This window comes from Lipophrys pholis (genome assembly GCF_963383615.2).
Source record: "Lipophrys pholis genome assembly, chromosome: 11".
Classification (NCBI taxonomy): Eukaryota; Metazoa; Chordata; class Actinopteri; order Blenniiformes; family Blenniidae; genus Lipophrys; species Lipophrys pholis.
Window position 1 is genome coordinate 30265430 of NC_137631.1, and position 21050 is coordinate 30286479.

Sequence of the window (21050 nt, forward strand, 5' to 3'; positions counted from 1 at the left end):
TCTCACTCCACAGGTTGAAAGACAAAATGACTCCAGATTAAAATCTCCAGTGTTTTAACATAAACATAAAAACCTTCTCCAGTTCTAACCCCCGTCTCTGCTAGGAAGTTGGTTGTTTATTGCTTTATACATTATTTGTGTTGCCTGGAATGTACCAGCTCAGTAAATTATAAAATATTTGCTTTTAAGAGATCCAGTTTTATCAATTATATTATTGCTCTTTTTTGTCAAATTGATAGTGAACATTAATAAGTGTTCCTCTGCACAGTCATTTAGATCTGGTCACACCACTGAACAGTATAATATGTGGAGTGGTTTGTGGTCAGAATGTTTTTTACTTTATTGAGTACTGAAATACTTCTTGAGATTTTGTTTTGAATATATTTTATGAGAGATTTGTAATTTATTTCATCATCAATTATGACACCAACAAACTTTCATGAACCCTCTAATCTCCACACCATCTGCCTTTAACTGTACATATACATCCTTTTACCATTGCCAAATAACTTAATAATTTATATTCAACCACTTTAGTTTGCACATTTCACCACTGGTCTGTAAAACTCTCCTCAAACAGAAAGTATTTGAACCCAATACTGATCTCTGGGGAACTCCACAAGCAATGTTCAAGCACAAGGATGAGTACTGTCCCAGCTCCCTGAACAAACTGCTTCCTGCCCATTAAGTAACTTTTCACCCAGTGTAATCCCCACCATGATACCACATGTTCATATATTAATAGATCATGGTTTATTGTGTTTTAAGCTTTTTTAAGATTGATCAATACTCCGACTGCAAACTTCTTTTGATCTATAGCGTTTGTAATTTTCTGAATTGATCCTCTTAATGCCAGTGATGTTGAAGTGTTTGACCTGAATCCATATTGACTGTCAGAAAGTATTTGATGTTTGTCTTAAGAATTTTCCCCTGTAATCATGAGCCGATATATCAAAGCCTCAACTCACCATTTGCGATGTGACAGTCGGCGGCGGCATGTTGTGGTTAGAACTCTGCTCACAACAACGATCGTTTGAGGAGTTTCCATCTTCTTCTCTTTCATCTTCTTCTCTTTCATCTTCTTCCATTTAGTTTCTGCCCCCGATCCAAACACATGCACGTCAGGTGAAGTGGTGTTTTTTAAAACCCGCCCCGCTCCGTCAGGTCCGGCCGGTGGGACCGCGGCTAAAATGCTCACACAGCAGATCAACATTTCATTTGTACTTTGACTTTTTCTAAAGAGACTTTGAACAAACCTGACGTATGATGTGATTTACTAAAAGATTTTCTTTGGGAAAATCATACTTCCTGTCAAATTTTATTTAATGAGTCATGCAAGATCTAAAAACAAATCCATAGTTACCATGTGTACCAAGTCACACAACATTTTGAGATCCAACGTTTTAGAAAGAGATTTATTGTCTTTTCTTTCCTGGATTCTAAAACATTTTAAGTATTGGCCTTTCAGTTAAACAAGCACAGTGAAGAATCACTGGTGGCTTTATAGTCAAAGACAAAAAGGAAAATCATGATTGAATATAAAGATATTAGTATTTTTATCCGGACTGTGTACTGGACCTTGGAGGAGCCGGCAGTTCAAACAACAGACTGTAGAGCAAACATCTTCATCTCCTCCCGCCGCCCGGCCGTCACTCCCATTGATTGAGTGTTTGCGGCTTTTACTCTGTGATTTCTGCTCATTATTTGGAGCCACATTGTTCTCCAGACAGCGATCTGATTACAGCGTTCGTCTGCTCTCCGGCAAAGTGCTTCAAAACACCTTTTCAACTCCGAGAAAAGCTCCACTGCCCCCGGCAAATAAACACATTTATTGACAGTGTAATCACCCACTGCTCTCCGTCTGACACACACACACACACACACACACACACACACACACACACACACACACACACACACACACACACACACACACACACACACACACACACACACACACACACACACACACACACACACACACACACAAAGGGGTCACAGGTCAGTTGGGAGTCATAAGGTCTATGATTGGATGTTTACAAAGAAGTGGGCGTGACCGCTTGTCACTCCACTAAATATCGACCTGAGGAGACACCTTCACTAATAGACCGGAGGGAGGTGGAGGAGGCCTGACAGACCGGGGGATGGGGGGGGGGGGGCAGAGAGAGAGAGCACAGCACAAAGAAAAAGAATAACATAAGATTAAGACCGATCAACATCAATTCCATCTACCTGATGATGTGTCCCATATGTGGAACGCTTCACATTCTTCACTCAGACGTCCATTTGTTTCTCGCCTGCTCCAACGTTCTCACGTTTTCATTACAGAAAAGTTTTTACAGCAGTCGGTAACATATTCCCCTGAAATGTTAGTAAGTTGTTCTGCCTCCCTGAAGGATCAAATCTGCTGCCTGTACTGGGGGGGGGGGGGGGGGGGGGGGGGGGGGGGGGGGTCAATGTCCAACTAACAGGGTAAATTAAGCATCATAAGTTCAGATTTGCTCCAAATACGATGAGAATTCAGGGAGAATTCACACTAAACTAATATGTAAAGGCCTGCTTCTTTCCTCCTCACTTCCTGTTTGATTCCACCAGGTCATGATTTTAAAATGTTCAGAGGCCTCACAGTCCAGGCTTCAGGTGTTTCTACTGCAAACAGCTGGTACACGCACACGCACACACACACACACACACACAAATTAGTGTTACTACATGTATTAACTATCAGAGGCTCCAAACAGCAGCACACACTGATTATACAGTCACCTCATCCTCCTTCAGCTCAAGTGTAATTAAACTCTTCATCTTCAGCTCATCTTCTTTCACTCTCTTCTTCTATCAGTTTGTTTCCTAAACATGGAGTGGAAGGAAACAACACACACACACACACACAGAGTCAGGAAATAATGGTGACATTTCGAACTCCACAACTGCGTCTGTGTGCACGTGCGTGTGTGCGTGTAGTTTCACGCTCGTGTAAAGTCAGTGAGTTTGCTCAGCCGTGTCACTAAACATCATTCACTCTGTCATCTGGAGAGAATGAGACGCAGAAGCTGCTCTGCTGGTTTTCTGCTCCTGTGCTGCCACCTGGTGGCAACTTTGAGGAACGTCTACAAAAATATCAACGTCATGGCTTCAAGCCATTTTTATTACACAGAATTAAGAGAACTCCCTGTGGTTGACCTGACGGTGTAAAATGATGATCTTAAGACTTCACTGAAAGATTTTAAACCGATATTTAAAGATAGAGAAAAACATCAGCTATATCTCCAGCTGTGTTGTGAAGTACTTTCAATATTTGATGAATAAATGAGTTGGTTTTTTTCCTGCTGTTGAGACAGAAGTACAAGCAGTGGCCTGCCTGAGTGTGAGACTGGTTCAAGTGTTTTAGTTATTTATTAGAAATAAAGGTTAAAAAAAAGCATAAAATAAAGTTAGGTTTTCATTCCCACATTGAAGACAGTTCAAACAGCAGTGTTTATTGTCAGCAGTAAAAATGTACACAACTCTCACTTCCTCCAACTCATTACAAAAGAACAGGACGGTGGCTCCCACCTCCGCTGTGACCGATCTGAGAGGACATGCGGGGAAACGCCTGGACGTGAAGAGAATAATGTGGAGCAGCTGGTCGGGAGGAGAGGCGGCAGCCGCTGGGATGTAAAGCCCGTATAAAAAATGCATAGATGCAGCGGTGGTGGAGACTCCTGCAGGAACATGCTGTACTCTGGGCAGTGCTGTGCTTCTCTCATCACTGCAGGTGCAAACATATTGCTAAAACACAAATACTATGTGCAACTCCAGGTGGCCGACGCTCCTCACTGGGCGTCCGTTCACTCCAGACATGCAGGTTTGGTCTCATGTTAAAGAATCAACACTTTATCACTATTTTACCATCAAAGTTAAAACTTCTTACACTTTTCAAGGCCCCGTTTACACCACAACGTGAAGACGCATCGTTTATGCAAGTGTTGCGTTTGCACAACGTTTCAAGTGAAAAGGCATCAATTCCTCTAAGAGGTTTAGATCTACACGTGGAGCTTCTCAGGCATCGTTTTGCCTTTTCACAAACTAAAATGTGAAAACTGTGTTTTCCCCTGAAAAGCATGAAGAGAAGAACGACAGCGTTCCAAGTGAAAAGGCTTAATTTTTGCATTTTCATTTGGAAAAGTCCCGTTGACACAAAGATCTGAGAAGGTTTGTTGACACGTAAACGACTGGAACCCTGAAGACGAAGTCGTGAGCATGTTGCGCCACTAGTAGGTGCTGTTGGTGGTTTTTGTAATGAGACCACACACGTACTGTATACACATGCAGCAGAGAAGAATACCAAGAAGTACCACCTTGGGAGCTTTTGCTCAACGAGTTGCGTTTTCACTTGTTTCCGTGTCCACGGAGCCTGAATGTCCACGTGTCGCTGAGACTCGAGGCGGGTTGAACCCTCCACATGTCACACGTGTTCAGGTGGATAATAAAAGTCGTGCATTTGAACAAAGTGTGGAAACAAGTGAAGCTCAGCCAGCGTTTAATCAGGCGTGTGACTCGTTTCAGTTCAGGGCCAAACAGAATGAACCCGTCTCCTATTCAGGCAAACATACAAGGAAACATGGCGACGCGTTAAAACACGCAGCTCATTCTTAACCTTTGTGCTTCTTTAGCGGGTGAATCAGTTGAAACGTGTGAAATCTTCTCAGTCTGCAGACTTCAGGACGTGTTCACTCGTTCACCCTCACAGTTTGGCTCTGATGCTAAATGCTACGATGCTAGTGAGCAGACGTGTCACAGCTGCACGATGGTCCACGACCAATAAAACCTCTGAACCAATCAGAGGAAGCCGCTGCCTTTACTGGAAGGTCATCTTGCGGGAGGAATGGGAAGCATTATTAAAATATTCTGTAGAAATTGAAGTAAAAAAAATTCAGAAATTAGGGTTGGAATTGTCAAATTTTATCTGTTAAAAAGAACTGAAATGGTTCAAATCCCTTGAATAGTTTTAAATCAAATCTATAGACGAGAATATTAATGACAAATTATGTTGCATACTGCAAACAAGAAAATGAAAGTGTGTCTAACGTTTTCATTATGCAGCTTAATGAATATTAACATAATACTCATTAATATTTAAAGTTACTCTTAAAGACAAACGGAATTAAAGCTGCAAGCAGCATGCGGTGGGTCCTCGCTACTTGGTGGTGCAGTGGTTGCTGCTCGCGCCTCACTGCAGGAAGGCCCCGACTCAAACCCAGGACAAAACGTGTTCTTCACATCAGGAGGATAATGTTTAGAAAGGGTTTAAATTAGTTTGGAGGATTATGCCGAGTTGTCTCTTTTCTTAAGTGTAGGTTGGTATGATGTGTTTTTTTAAAGAATGGTGGCTGAGAAGAAGACGCACTCCGTCCAGCTCCTGAACTTCAACACCAGAATTACTAATCACTGAAAAACTCACAAAGCAAACAGCAAGTTGAAATGACTTCCAGAGCAGCAGGATCCCAGCTTGGGAGGGACTGAGCTCCAGAGGACAGCGGGACAGCAGGACAGCAGAGGACAGCAGGTCAGCAGAGGACAGCAGAGGACAGCAGGTCAGCAGAGGACAGCAGGTCAGCAGAGGACAGCAGGTCAGCAGAGGACAGCAGAGGACAGCAGGTCAGCAGGACAGCAGGACAGCAGGAACCAGGCTACTGAAAGACCAACAGGCTGTCCTGTCCACGGAGCTGAAGACCAACAAGCTCAGCAGCATCCTTCATCACTGGAATCCAACGCAGCCTCTGTGAGTGACTCTCTTCCTGCGTGGCGCTAACGGCTAGCAATGCTAAGCTACAGGCTAACGAGGCGTGTCGCCAGAGCATCAACAACCGACTGAGCTGCCGGGCCAAGACGCCCCGCCAACACCCGTGTTGGATATTGTGCAGCGGTTGCAAGCTGCGATACCTCTGCAAAGCCTCTCATCTTCATCATCATCATCATCATCATGTTCAACAACTTCCAAACTAAAGAAAATGTTATTCAAGGGGTTTGGAAAAGAAACTCAATGCAACATCTTGGGAAGTTTCTCTTTTCTTGGACTCTTCTGTATTGAACAGATACTTACAATAATAATAATTCCAGGAATTTTAAGAGGATGTATAAATCAGAACCTGAGAAAAACTTAAAAAAAATAAAATTTTATCCTTATTATTATTATTAGAGCCTGGAAAGTTGAGTTACATACACACTCCCATCTGGAGTCTATTATTGATGAGAATAGAAATACTTTATTAATCCCACCAGGAAATTCTTTAAATTCACTTCATAGAAAAGAAACTTTTCACACATTTTTCAATTTCTACTGTAATCGTAAGGAGAAAATAGAGATTAGGAATAATCTGTCTTTTAAGTAGCTATAATTTCAACCCCAGCCCCTTTAACACTCATGTTATGTGGTCAGATGAAGAAGTTGGAGAACCCAGCCCTGGTTTCTACTGATGCTCAGACTGGAGATCAACACTGTCCAGGACAGAGAGACTGTTTAAACATTAGTTTGTGTTTTAGGTCCTGTTTTCTCCGGTTTCCACGGAGACGGAGTCAGAGTGTTTTCAAAAAGTTGTGTTTTCCAGAGGTTTTGTAAAAGTTGCGAGTTTCTGGCTCTGAGCTCTGAGTTGTCGTGTTAAAGGACATAAAACGCTACGGGAGCTTTGAGTTTCCACTTGAACAGATTAATGACAAACTTTCTTCTTGTTCCTCATAGACTCTTAAAGAAAAACAGAAACCCACTGAAGAGGAGAAGTCCTCATGAATTGTTGCCACCAGAACAGAAGACGTCCTCCTGGTTAGATAGAGCAGCGCTGAGCGGGACGCCTCCAGCTCAGGTCCTGGTTCTGCAGGTTTCTTCCTGCTGAAAGGAGTTTTACTTTTCCACAGTGGCTGATGCTCGCTCATGTGGACTTGTTGGGTTTTGCTCTGTAAAAAGCACCGAGACACTACTGTGTGGCGCTCCAACAAACGGCCCACAGGCCCAACCCAAGCCAGCCTGCAGTTCCTGGATCGTCCACTCGGGGCTGCATTGGTTTTGGAAGATTAGTCGATTTGAAAACAGCAAAAACTAGAAAACTTATTGCTCATGTTTATGTTCCATAAAGACGTGCAACATTCATTTTGATGCTTTTTTTTGTCTTTTAACTATTTATGTACATGTATTTTACTGTATTGTTATCTCAGTTGCATACTGCCTTTATGTGGTATTGTAGCAGATTCTCTTCTTGTTAACACTATAAAAAAGTTTTGAAAAAAGTGCTTTTCATTCATACCTCATGTATTAATACCGTCAGTCTGAAGAGAATCAGCTTGTGCTTTTGTACGAGAAACTTTCTTTTTGGGTTTAGTAAAAAAGTGCATCAGTTTTTGCCTGAAATAGGAGTCGTAGTGTTTAAAGGTTCTTTTTTCAACGGCTATCAAACTGTATTGTGACCCCAGAACTGAAACGAGCGGACATCCCGGATATAAAAACTTAAACCTTGGCCCTCCATCAGACCTCAACATGTGCTGGTAGTTCTGAGTGAAAACAGTCAGTGGAGTTTCCTTCCTATGAAAGTACTTGATGCAGTTACACTGGAATGGTTCAGTGCACGTTGTGTAGACGAGTCATCAGTCGGTCTCACGGTGTGTTGGTGGTCATGTGCTCTCCCTCTGCTCCCGGCCTCGGCTGGACTCCGACGTCTCGCCGTCGCTTCTAAAAACCCACAGACACACAGCAGAGGACACAGACTGCTTCACTTCATTGTTGGATGACAAAGACGACCAGTGCAGATCTCTACTGACACAACATCCAGGCTCTTTGGGATCCCAGAGAACAAAACTGACTGGACTCTTTATTTGGTTTGTGATTTTTTTTTTTACATTAGAATTTGTTACTTATATTTATCTAATTTCCTTTAGGAGTATTTTCTGTTGTTTTACTGAGAAGTGTTTAATCTGAGACAAGATCCTATTTTTAGATTCAGTCTCTCACCACTGACGTTTACAAATTACAGACGTCTGCAAAACCGTGATAAATACTTATCTTCCCCACTGTACTTGTGCTGAGCGTAGCCACCCTGTGGTGGGCGTACCCTGTGGTGGGCGTACCCTGTGGTGGACGTACCCGCGGAGGGCGTACCTGTGTCCAGTGTCTCGGAGCGTCTTCAGCTAGGCAGGCAGGTGTTTCCACGTGCTGACGAAGGCAGTAGGGATCAGTGAGTACGGCACGGTGGTGATGGAGTTCCAGTTGTCTGATGTGGGGTCGTAGCAGTCCAACGTTTTGCACCGCTGCGTCCCGAAGTAACCGCCCACCACATAGAGCTTATTTCCTGAGGCCACGGCGTGGCAGCTCATCCGTTTGGATGTCATGTCGCCCACTCGGGTCCACTGGTTGGTTTCACAGTCGAAGCGATAGGCCGAGGCAGCGGTGAATTCAGTGTCTCCGCCCATGATGAAGATCTGGCTCCCGAGGACCGCCGCCGCCGTGTAGCGCCAAGGCTGAGGACATTCGGCCGCAATGTTCCAGCGGTTTCCTATGGGGTCGTAACACTGCACCTGGACACAACACAAACGCCACCCAGTGACTGGAAGGTTCCGTTTAAAGCAGCTGGAAGGATTGTAGAGGCAGGAAGTGAGAGCCGGACCTTGGAGGCCTTGTCTCGGTGAATGGTGGTCCCTCCGAACACAAAGAGCTTCAGCTTGGCGCTGACCACAGCGGCATTACTCACTCCGTCCCTCAGAGGAGCCATCATCGTCCATTTATTACTGACGGGGTCGTACCGCTCCACCTGGGAAACTACACACTTTAATACAGGCCATGGTTTTGTGCAACCACAGCACAGCAGGGACCAAACGTCTGCAGCCTTCAGGACCACCGCCTGTAGCTGCAGAGCATTTTAAAACTTTGGCCTCGTTCACACGACAGTGTTTCAAGTGAATATGCTCCTTTGTTTTAGTGAAGTTTCACATTTACATGGCAACATTTTGAAAATGATGTCCATTTACTTGGAAACGGTGGAAATGCTGAACAAAATATAGCCAGCATGCCCCTTTATTTTGTAGTTTTTTTATGTGTCTGAGAGTCGTGGTGATTTAGAAACCTGTTATATATTTGAGAATTGTCACAATGAAAGCGACACTATAGAGCCTCAGGGTGATCGTCACACTGCTAAAACAACGTTTTCAAGTGAAAACAGCAAACTTTGGTTGCACGTTGGGGGTCTGGTTACACAACGACCGTGCTCGGAGACATTGAAAATAACTTTTTGTAAACGGCTCCCAAGGTAGAACTTTTCAAAAACACGCCAAATCCGTGTAAAACGCAACGTTTTGGGAACGCTGCGACCAGTGTTGTTCCAGAACGAGTTCAGTGAATGCTCGTTCCTGAACTTGTTCATATTTTAGGTGAACATGAACTGAACGTTCTGGATCTCTGTCTGATGACGTCACTGTGAGCGGCGCTCATTCTGGTGTTAGTGAGCGGCTCTCAGTTTAATGTTGTTTTAGAGAGTTGCCAGATTTCTGAGCCTTCCAGTCGATAACCCGGCTAAAGCTAAACGGGCCTTAACATGTAGGAGAAAAACAGCCAATCTGGCAACAGCAGCCTCCAGAGTGGCTCCACCGCCTACGTCATCAACATGTGAAGCATCACGACAAAAACAAGTAGAAGACAGCAGCTCTACCTCAGACTCTGTCTCCACCATTAATACTTCATCTTTGTATGGTTTCAGTACTTTCTGGATGATAAGACACTTTTCTTTATTTCTTTACATGCTTTGAACGGAGGACGACTCAGCCTTTTAAGGGTTAACAAGCTTCATGCCGCTGATACTGGGTGATGCGTTCAGGTGCATCACGTAACTCCATATTTCTTTTTCTTTTTTCCCTTTATAAATTTGGCGGCTGCAGTTTATATTCCGGTGCCTCAATAGTCCAGAAATCCTGGTATTTAAAATAATTTTAAGAAAACAAAGTGCTACTAGTGAGGACTGACTGGGTGGGAACAATGGAGAAATAACAGTATTCTGAGGGGAACAGCTCACAGCAACATAGTGAGAAAAAAAAAGAACTTTGAACTAGTTCATGTAGAAACTGAACTTTGAACTAGTTCATGTAGAAACTGAACTTTGAACTAGTTCATGTAGAAACTGAACTTTCCCACACTGGCTGCGGCTGCACACGCACTCCACAGCCGTAGTGACGAGCAGTTGTCCACATGATCAGTAGAGACAAAGTTTTCATGACTCCCAGTCCATCTTCTCCTGGAACTTAGTACTTTTATTTTGACAGTCATTGTAATAACAATCCAACTTGGTGGTCTGTCCACTAGAATGTCAGTGTTCTCCCATTGTTTATGTTTGGAGCTCATTGTTCTCTGCTGCATGCGTGTGTGAGTGCTTTCAGTACTAAAACTGTACAGTAGAGGTCACTAGAGGCCCAACAAGGAAACTACTTTCTTTTCAGCGTTAGACGTTTCTGTGTAAAAGGATTCTGTTTTCAAAATGCTGCCGCGTAAACGTGAAACACTTACCCAGAATAAAATACAAAAACGATGCGTTTTTCCCTGAAACGCTGTTGAAAGAGGGCCAAAGACACATTAGATATTCAAAAACAAAGAAGAGAAGGATTTTGCGACCTGTTTTAGAGAGACGGATGGAGACGCAGGGAAAACTCCAGCGATGGCCGTGTGTCCTCCGACTGCATACAGACTGTTCTCCAGCTCGGCCGAGCCATGGCCAAATCTACGGTAGAGAAAATGCACATTATAGACCGTGTGAGGCTCCATCGGGCTCCTCAGCTGGCCCCTGTATCAGAGAAGAACACGTTTATTGGTGATCTTCTACCAAAACCACAAAACAAGCCGACTGGGTGTGTCTGACCGGGCGATCAGCATGGGCGCGCCTTTAGACCACTCCTCGTGGACCGTGTCGTAGATCCACACGTCTTTGGACACTCCGTTCTCCGACCCTCGTCCTCCGGTCACGTAGACTTTGCAGCCGATGGCGCAGGCACTGAACTCCTTTCGAGGACTGGGGAGGTCCGTTTTAGGAATGATCTCTTTGGCATTGTGGTCCACCTGAAAATGATCACGTCAACATACAACCATAGAAGAAGAATTTTAGTTTGACCTGTGAAACCACACTGTGAAATAAAACTATCATATGAATAAGTAAAACATTTTCACTTTGTTACATTAATAACACGTACTTTAGATTAATCTGCAGTATTTTAGAATAAATCTTAGACATTTTAAAAAAGCCTATTGTGTTTTTGTTGAGCACGACAATAACATCTTCAAATGAGTTGAGGCGACATTCATACGTAACATGAAAGCTATGATAACATATATGATCTTCATGGATGGAGACACTGTCTAGTTGGTTATTACTTAAAACATGTGACATCCTTAGAAAATAATTCAAATGTAATTTATAACTTTAAAATAGGGAACATTAAACAACCATAGAATGTTGCTCATATTAATATGTGTGATACGAGTTTATATACATACATACGTGTTCATAACTGTACATACATAAGTGTATATAACTATACATTCTGAGTAGTAGTGGAGAAAAAAATGGATGCAATGTTACAGCCTACATGCTTGAAATAGAATTATCAATATAATAATTATTACTATAGTTGATATGTGGTTGTAGATGAATGTGATGTTATTTATTGTTACTAGGCTTCCTCAACTTTAAGCTAAAGGCTGAGGCTTTCTTTTTTAGACTGTGTGCACTTTAATCCAAACTTTAAAACTCCAGCCGGAGCCTTTCTGTGTGGAGTTTGCGTGTCCTCCCTGTGTGTCCTCCCACACTAACAAAGAACATGCACGACTGACCAAGGCCCCCCCAGCTCCCCCTGACCGCGGCTCTGTCGACTGCTACCCATGGGTCAAACAGTTAGTCATTTCACTACATGTTAGTGACTGTGGTGTTAAAAAAAAGTGTTAAATCACCCATATCTTTGCGATAAATAGTGATATGTTCAATAACCCTGTTTAATCAGGTGATTTCTAACTTGGAAATGAAACCAATGTCCACAAAGACAGCCACGGTCATCCACAGTCTGAGTGCTTATAGAAAATACAGGTACAGATTTAGGAAGCAGAAATTAACTAGACGTTACAGTGGAAACATCAATGGATCAGCTGACAGAGGAAATGAAACCTCCTCCACTGTTACATGTTGGAACACTACTGACATTGTTGTGTATCTCCCGAGGCCTTTTTCACCTGGTAGATCTTGTCACACATGAAGGTTTGTCCTCCCAGGATGAGCAGAGTGTGTCCCGCTTTGCGTGGTCGAGCACACGGGCTGGTGACCACGCCGTCGTTCTGCAGGATTTTCTTCTTACATTGCAGAGCTTCTTCTACTATCGACCTGCGGGGGAGGCAACACGGCGCAAATCAAGGTTTTCACAATGCCGCAGTGTGCTAATGCTACTGAATAAAGGAGCGTTTGTTTCCACAGCCCTGACTCAAATAGCGCCACCTACTGGGAGAGACACAAAAATAGCCGTAGTAAAACGTCTTTACCTTGTCATCACTGGTAAGAATTCTTTTCTTTTTTACACCCACGATTTTTCACATTTTTGTTTAAGGGCCATTATCTTATTAGTTTATTACATTCAAAGGGCTGTAAAAAATGACATTACTAAATAATGACATTACTAAATAATGACATTACTGGCAGTTATTCCATTATTGGTTGAAATAGCAAAAATGATCACGTCATTGGTTTTTACATTGGCTTCAATACATTGAAAATGGCTGAACTGATCATGTTATTGGTTAATACATGCGTTATACATGCGTCCCACCTGCTCCTCTGGTCGGACATCACCAGCTCCTCGCAGGCGACCGCCTCCAGCAGACATTCGGAGGGCAGCAGGGCCAACCTGATGCCCCTCAGCAGCTCCGGCAGGTGGAGCCGGCGGCCCTCCAGGTCATGTCGGACCCATCGCATCACTGAGTTGAACACAATCTGCCACGAGAGAAGCTCACAATGAAACCAAGGCGTCAAACCGCCCAGCTGCGGAGCTGCAGTAAAGAAGCAAAAACTAATTAAACAAAGAAATATTCATGAAGAATGACCTGTTCATCTTCGATCTCCAGCTCGTCGCTCAGAATCAGCTCCAGGAGTTTATCTTTAGACAGACTGTAGAAATCTTCAGATTCTCGAACCTGAACCAGCCAACACAGACGTTCGTTTAGCACCAACTAAATATACAAAATTCACCCATTTTGTGTTTCTTCAGGTTTAAAAATGATGATTAACTTCTTTATTTCAAGACTTGGGTGCAAAAACAGAAAATACAGTAGTTGAGTAGCCCTTTGTATTACTCAGTAACCTTGAATTACTGTATTTTCCAGACTATGAGTGCCAAAATTAAAATGTTAAAAATGTGAGAATGCTGGTCCAGAAGCTTTTGTTTCTGTGACGTAGTTCTGTCTTGCTTTTGTCCACAATTAAACTTCCTTGTTTTCTTCATCATGGTAATAGTTTCTCTGCTCTTCCCCAGTCCCTCACATTTTCTCACTCTGAACTCTTTCTGCTGCCGTTTCTTTTTTTAGGGACCGAGCATAAAGTCTGAGGTCTCCAAAGGAGGTCTGGGCCTGGAGACCAGGACCCTTTGGTTTTTGTAGTGTTTCTTATTATTATTATTTTATTTTTTTTATTATCCACACTTCCTGCGCCCCTGGCTGCCAGCCGGGCCCCCACCAGGCCACTGCGAGTTCCCATCCTCCACTACTCCAACTGCGAATGGGGAACCACACCCCAGCCCCCCTGGCAGCGCCATGCCAGAGTGAGCCCAGGCCAGGGTGAGACCACAGCGGGAGGTTCTGGGGGGAGCCCTATCCTCCGTCCCCCGCTGCCAAGTGGTAGAACCCCTGCTGTTCCTGATGCATACTTTATCATTTAGCTTAGAAATATGTAGAAATACAGTAGTAATGGAGGTTTTTCTGTGGTGCTGCAGCAGCTTTCTGTTGTCGTGCAGTGACATCTAGTGGTCACAGATGCTATGGAGTGAACAGCCAAACAACAACAACGGAAAAAAAGTGACTTATACTGCAGAAATTAGGGTCATGTATTTTCCCAGCACCTGGTACAGAAGTTATGCAAGTTATGTGTAACAACGTGAGTTTTGTTTACCGTTTCATAGTGTAACAGGCACATCCTCCACGACAGCTCGTACAGTTTTTTACACTGATGAGCATCTGATAGCAGCATCATGCCTAGGCAGTTGGAGGAATGTAGATTCTTCTCTAAAAACTCTGCCGCCGCGTCCCGGATGTCGTGAAACTGCAGCATGTCGCCTGCTTCCAACAAGGACTCAGCGTTTTCCTCGTTTATGATGACTCGAGAAGTATAGGCGAAGTCCAGCAAAAGCTCCAAGACCTGGCAGAGGAAATAAACGGTTGGTTACAGACGTCCTCGTATCGAATAACCTGATGGGAAGTTCTTATTCTGTATCAATGACAAGATAAGATGTGTTTTTACAAGTACATATTGTCATATAGTATGTATCCAAAGTATCTGCTTTCCATAATACGAGCAGTACAAACTCGTAGTACATGTACATTATGCAAGTTACCAAGACACCACGATGAGACTTCGCTATTTTTCAGACCATAAGGCCCCGTTTACATGACAACGTTTTCAAATGAAAACCCAAAACCTGTGTAGCATTTTGGGGGTTTGTTTCTATGACAACGGTACTCAGAGCCACTCAAAACGAATGAAAACATCTACAAGGTGGAGATTTTCAGAAACACATCAACTTGTATTTGAGGGAAAAATCTACTTTTCTGAAATGCTGATAGTGTGGATGCACACCACCGCCTCAGTAAATAGTTCTTCTGCACATGCTCAGTAGATGGACAATAAAACAAAGGCAGCCTCCTGAATGTCATGAGTCCATGTCTCTTGGGACCTGGTAGTTTTATTTTGACAGTCACCATAATAACAATCCAACTTGGTACTTTTATTTTGACAGTCACCGTAATAACAATCCAACTTGGTGGCCTGTCCTCTAGAATGTCGGAATGTTCTCTGCTGTGTGTGTGTGTGTGTGTGTGTGTGTGTGTGTGTGTGTGTGTGTGTGTGTGTGTGTGTGTGTGTGTGTGTGTGTGTGTGTGTGTGTTTTCAGTATTAACAGCACTCACTAGTGACCCAACAAGCTCACTACATTGCTTTCAGTGTTTCTGCTGTTCCTGTGTAAACGGCCATCGTTTTCAAAACGTTTGTGTAAACGTGAAACTTCTCTGAAAGATTTTTTTACTTGAAAAGTTGTGTAAACAAAGCTTAAGTCACACTTTTATTGGTGGAATGATATTTTTAATTGTACTCATCATTAATATATATATATATATATATATATAAATATATATATACATACATACATGTTTCCAGCTAATTGTTATTGGCACTAATGTTTTCCATCCTTTCACATCAAAGCCTCAAATATATCAGCGAGATCGAATGAAGAAGTTGCTGTGCACAAACTGGATTATTACTATTCAAATTAAAGGTGATTTTAAGAGTGAAAGTGATAAAGGCATCAGAGTTTTGAGATGTTTAAAGATGAACTGCGGTGCTTTGTTATTATTTACACAAATTAGAAAAACACATGCAAGGTGAATTTCAACATGTTGCAGGACTATTTTTCTGAAGCTTTTCTGTCACGAAGTGTTGTTAGTGTGTAAAAAAATAAAATCAGAGAACTGAGACATGAAATGTGTGCAAGTGACTTAAACTTCACTGTCCCTCACTGTGTTGGAGCATGGCATTAAAATAAACACTTTAAATTCAGCTGCAACATTCAAAAATTAAAAATAAAAACTGGATCCAGATTTAAACTTGGCTGAGAAACACTGAGCAATATTTACTTTTCATAAATCAATGTTTCCTTCAGCTGCTGACCAGGAGTGGAGAAAAGCATTAATACCTCAGGGTGAACGCTGTCTCTGAAGTTGACGTCGGTGTCCAGGCTCTCTCGTAGCCCTCCGCTGAACATGGCCTCAAAATACCGGCTGCATGCGGCAAGAACTGCCCTGCGAGACAGACGCCCAAATCTTTATTCACAATGAACTTTTCAAACATAAAACACTGGGCTCATTTTATTGATGATTCAAAATATGCTTAAATCCAATCACGCTCATCCAAGTAAAACAATGAAATAACAGTCAAATAGGTTTCTATAGCATTTCTCAGCATTTCCAGGTATAAAAGGAAGATGTTTGCAGTGTTTTGGCTTTCTACTCACATAACAATGATGATGCAAGTCTTTGTTGACAACTTTGAGTTTTTACAATGTTCCAGATTTATCTTTGCTGTAACATGCAGTTGATAGTCAGTCTGCACACGTGTCAGTAGAAAAACATTGGAGGATTTCAGAGGTTTGTGCATTAACATTTACTACACCCTCATCTGCGTAAAAGGAGACATATTTCTAAGGAAGGAGCTCGTGGAGTTCTGGAGTATTAGAGTGATCCGAGAACAGGTGAGGTTCCAGTCGATAGTTCTGGTGTGATGTGGGCCTCGCTGAGTGACGGTTTCCAGCAGTGACCGAATTCCATCGGTACTACCGAATTCCATCGGTACTACCGAGTACCGATTCATGCAAAATCAAACGGTACGGAATGGGAAGAGTACAGAGTGGGCAAACTTCCAAGCCGGACTTTAACACAGCGTTGCACACACACACGAGTGTAATGACATCAGTAGCTGCGTGTTCATAAATCGCTTGAGAGGCTCCACCTTTCAAAGCACGATACAGATTACACTCGCCGCAATATTTGTGAAGCAAAGTGCAAGGCCAGCGACAGGAATACCTCTAATCTGAGGAAGCTCTTGGTGAAGCACTAGATTTTTCAAGGCCGAAGACTGTGCAATTTGACAGGTTCTGAACTACCATCACAGATCTACAGCACGAGATCACAGATCTACCGTCACAGATCTACAGCGCTACATCACAGATCTACCATGACAATGTTCTCAGAAGAAGGAATAGCAAGAAGTGGAGGTGGGTGTAATCTGAGCATTATTACAAAAAAACACTAGTGATGGCCAAATGAAGCATCATGAAGCTTCGTGAACCACTTTATTTATTTTCTGACACCCACCCGATGGCGCTCTTGGTTTTAAGGTGGAGGCTGAAAGACTGGTAATGAAGGGTGGTTTCAAACATTTGTTGAGCAGAGCGCCATCTAGTGGCTTCAGTGGTTCATGAAGCTTCATTTGGCCAGCGCTACAAAACACTGCATAGTTGTATTTCAGGGTTTTCATGTTGAAAACATTTGTGAAACATCTGCGATGTTACAATAAACACAGTTGGATGTAGTTTTGATACGTTTCTTAAAAGTTCACATAGCTGCCGAACAGGACAAGGGGAGAAAACAATATTGAGAAGTAAATATGTTATAATGAAACAGTTAACACATTGTATTACCACATGAACACACAAAAATACCAAAAATTGGTACAGTTCAATATCAATATCGATTCCCAGGTACCGGGTCTCGGTACCGTATGGGTTCAATTGTGAAAGGTGCCCTCTCTGACTCACCTGTGGCAGGGAAAGGAGCGATCCCCGGCCCACAGAGTGACGTCGGTGAACAAGTGTTGCTTCCTCATGGTGTTCAGGTGGGTCAGCACACAGTCGGGATGTGAAGGCTTGTGGAACAGCAGGATGTTCATGGAGGCTGTGCTGGTACGAGACTTTCGGGTCTCATGAACAGTCACTGACATGGCAGCTTTGGCAGCTTCAGAGAGTCGCCGGGAACAATTTCATCTACTCTTCAAGGTCAGCACCTGCAAACATGACGATGTGTGTTGGAGTGGATAACGAGCATGACAAATCACCTTTATTGGTGACCCCCTACATGGTACCGTCACATCACTGGGCAGCTCCTTCAGTGACAGGCTTCTCCACCCGCGGTGTCTGAAGGAGAGACTCCGCCGGTCCTTCCTCCCTGCTGCAGTCAGACTCTTCAACCAAGCCTGCTCCCAGTAGACCACTGCACACCACCACCGGACAATATCACTCCACTCCAACTGGACAAGAAGTGGTGCTATAACTATAATAATCTATAAGAACGTATTTACTATGTAAAATACATCCACCCCCATATTCTGTACATGTCCACACTTATAGGCACCGTGTGCATATTCTTTTATTATATTGTATTTTTATCTGCTTTTATCTGCTATTTGTGCAATACATCCACTCCCATATTGTATACATATGTGTACATGTCCACACCCATATTGTATACATATGTGTACATGTCCACACTTATAGGCACCGTGTGCATATTCTTCTATTATATTGTATTTTTATCTGCTTTTTTTTAGTTCCTGCTATGTGTGCTTCTTTCTCTGTACTATCCTGCTGTACCACTACAAATTTCTCCACATGCGAGATAAATAAAGGATATCTTATCTTATCTTATTCACGCTACACATGGTTTGAGTAACCAAAGACTCATTTGAGTCCGTTACAAACAACGTCTTCATTACTACTGTTGTACTTTAATCATCTTTTAAGATGGACTGGACGTCATGCTACACCTCCACTGAGTCTGTGGAAACAGCTCCTATGGTAACAGCATAATATCAATCATGGTGTTAACGAACATGGTGACTGTTGAAAGATCCAGCGCTGTGGATGAGGGGACATTGGACTATACCATTATCTGCGTTTCTTTATGTGGGTCTCCCCAACTACTACTTTTGCAGGTTTAGAATTCTATTCCATAGCAGCTCTTCCACTCACACATAATTAACTATCATTACAAATATAATTTTTTTTTTATTATTTCATATTTTTATAAATTTTTTTAGGAAAATGATGGAAATAAGTTTTCTATGACTTTTTTGTGTCATCCTCCAGTTTTATTTTTTACATGTCATCAAAATGATTAATATATATTTGTATGATTTATTTTGTATGCACATGTAGAAAATCCAAATAAATTCCTTCATTCATTCAACTTGCCTCCCAACATGAGCACCGTCAGAATCCAGTCTGCTGGACAAAGAGCTCTACGGAGGGGTGGCCTTGCTTGGATCAAACAGTAACCGGAGACCCTAAGGTAATCAATTTGGGGCATCTGTGGCTTGATCAGCAGAGCGGTCGTCCTTCAATCAGAAGGTTGTAGGTTCAATTCCCAACCTCCACTGCCTATGTGCCAAAGTGTCATTGAGCAAAACACTGAACACCTTCATTTGATTTGGTTTGCTTTCTCACTGCACTTTTGAGAGCGGATCAAACCCCCTGGACAATGTCACGCTGTTCTTTAGGGGGCGCCAACACGACAGAAAACACTGACCAGAGAAGAAAAGCACGACAGAGTAGAAACCTAGCTCATTGATTGGTCCAGACTGAAAGCAGAAATTTCCCCACTTCAGCCGCTTTGTGGCTAAAAACATAACGTAACCACGAGCAACTGTGATATATAGTATCTAGACCAAATATCAATAAACTCCTGACTCACTACTTCATGTTTGCCCACAACACACTTTCCAACTTTTTCTTTCTGCTTGATGTCTCCTTCTTCAGACTCGCACTGCTCGCTTTGTTCAAGACTCAACAGGCATCACGCTCTACATCACGTCTTCTCTAGAGCTGCTGGACAGTCCCTGTGCTTTCACGCCGCCAACAGACCAGATCTCAGGTCACTGGCAAGTGAACCAAAATCCACATTTTCAAGAGGACCAGAGTCCATCTCTTTGGTCCGGACCAGAGTAACGCTTTCACACACCTGCACGAACGAAGTGGACTTTCCCTGAAACGAACTCTGGTACCGACCAAACAGTGCTGGTGTGAAAGCCCCCTAAGGTAGTTAGTTAGTACCCCTTGGTGTGTGTGTGTGTGTGTGTGTGTGTGTGTGTGTGTGTGTGTGTGTGTGTGTGTGTGTGTGTGTGTGTGTGTGTGTGTGTGTGTGTGTGTGTGTGTGTGTGTGTGATGAAGTGGTGAATTGTCCAGGCCAGGGTATACCTGCCCAGACTTATCTGGGATTGGCTCCAGCGCCCTTCGTTCCAGGACAGGACAAGGCGCTATAGGCGATGGACAGATAAGTGGGATTTTATGAGGGAAGTAAAAGGATAATGACGTTTTAAAAAAATGACAGTAACTTTCAGTAAAATTTCTAGAGCTCAGTCTCGAACCTGTTGTGTGTGTAAACAAGTGTGTGGAGGGCTACAACCACACATCCATACAGCCGTGTGTGTGTGTGTGTGTGTGTGTGTGTGTGTGTGTGTGTGTGTGTGTGTGTGTGTGTGTGTGTGTGTGTGTGTGTGTGTGTGTGTGTGTGTGTGTGTGTGTGTGTGTGTGTGTGTGTGTGTGTGTGTGTGTTCAGTGTACAGAAGCCACACTGAAGCTCCTCTATAATCCACTCGTGCTCATTTCACTGCCAGGTTGACCTGTACAATGAAAGGAGTTCAGTTGGTGTGGCTATCTTCACTTCCGGTCGATGTTCTGTGTGAAAACGCGTGTGCACGTATTTCCAGGACAAACACATGATAAGACACCGGGGCAGATGGCAGCGCTGCCGGGCTGACTCACAAAACGTGGTTTTTACTCACTTGGTGAAGAGTGGAGGAAGCCAGGTGAAAGACACACCGTGTGACGCCAGGGCTCCCTTCATAAAACATAACAATAACGAGTTTCAAAGCTAAGGTTTTCCTTCCACGTCATTCCGCCTTTGGCGAAAAAGAAGCTTTCCAACAGGAACCGCAGCTCGAGACTGAGGGTTATTGACACTTGTCCGGCCAATCAGAAGCGGGGATCTAATGCAGGAGGGCCGTTCGCCCAATTACATTAGAGAGAGGCGTCATTACACGTGATTGGCGTTTGCTTAGACCAATTGGTGTAGTGAAAACCACGCACGCGCAAAAGCAGTTCCGAGAGGTAGGCGGGGACTTGATATTCATGTGAACCAATCAAGCGAAGGCGGAGGACTGCCTTAAATGGCGGCAGCAAAACAATGAAACTTTCTTTTATGATTCCAGATGTCTGAAACTTCTTTTAGAAATTAAAATACTTTTGCT

General features: G+C 43.2%; 1 protein-coding gene across 1 annotated transcript; it reads right to left on the reverse strand.

Moving 5' to 3' along the window:
• Nucleotides 1-6713: 6713 nt before the first annotated feature.
• Nucleotides 6714-20769, reverse strand: enc2 (ectodermal-neural cortex 2). The gene is made up of 12 exons (XM_080475961.1): nt 20586-20769; nt 17566-17810; nt 15946-16051; nt 14151-14396; nt 13091-13180; nt 12817-12980; nt 12230-12377; nt 10869-11065; nt 10625-10730; nt 8634-8777; nt 8129-8544; nt 6714-7702 (listed from the first exon to the last, which is right to left on the reverse strand). The coding sequence occupies exons 2-11, from the start codon at nt 17745-17747 to the stop codon at nt 8158-8160; spliced, it is 1770 nt and encodes a 589-aa protein (XP_080332087.1). The 5' UTR covers nt 17748-17810; nt 20586-20769; the 3' UTR covers nt 6714-7702; nt 8129-8157.
• Nucleotides 20770-21050: the final 281 nt, after the last annotated feature.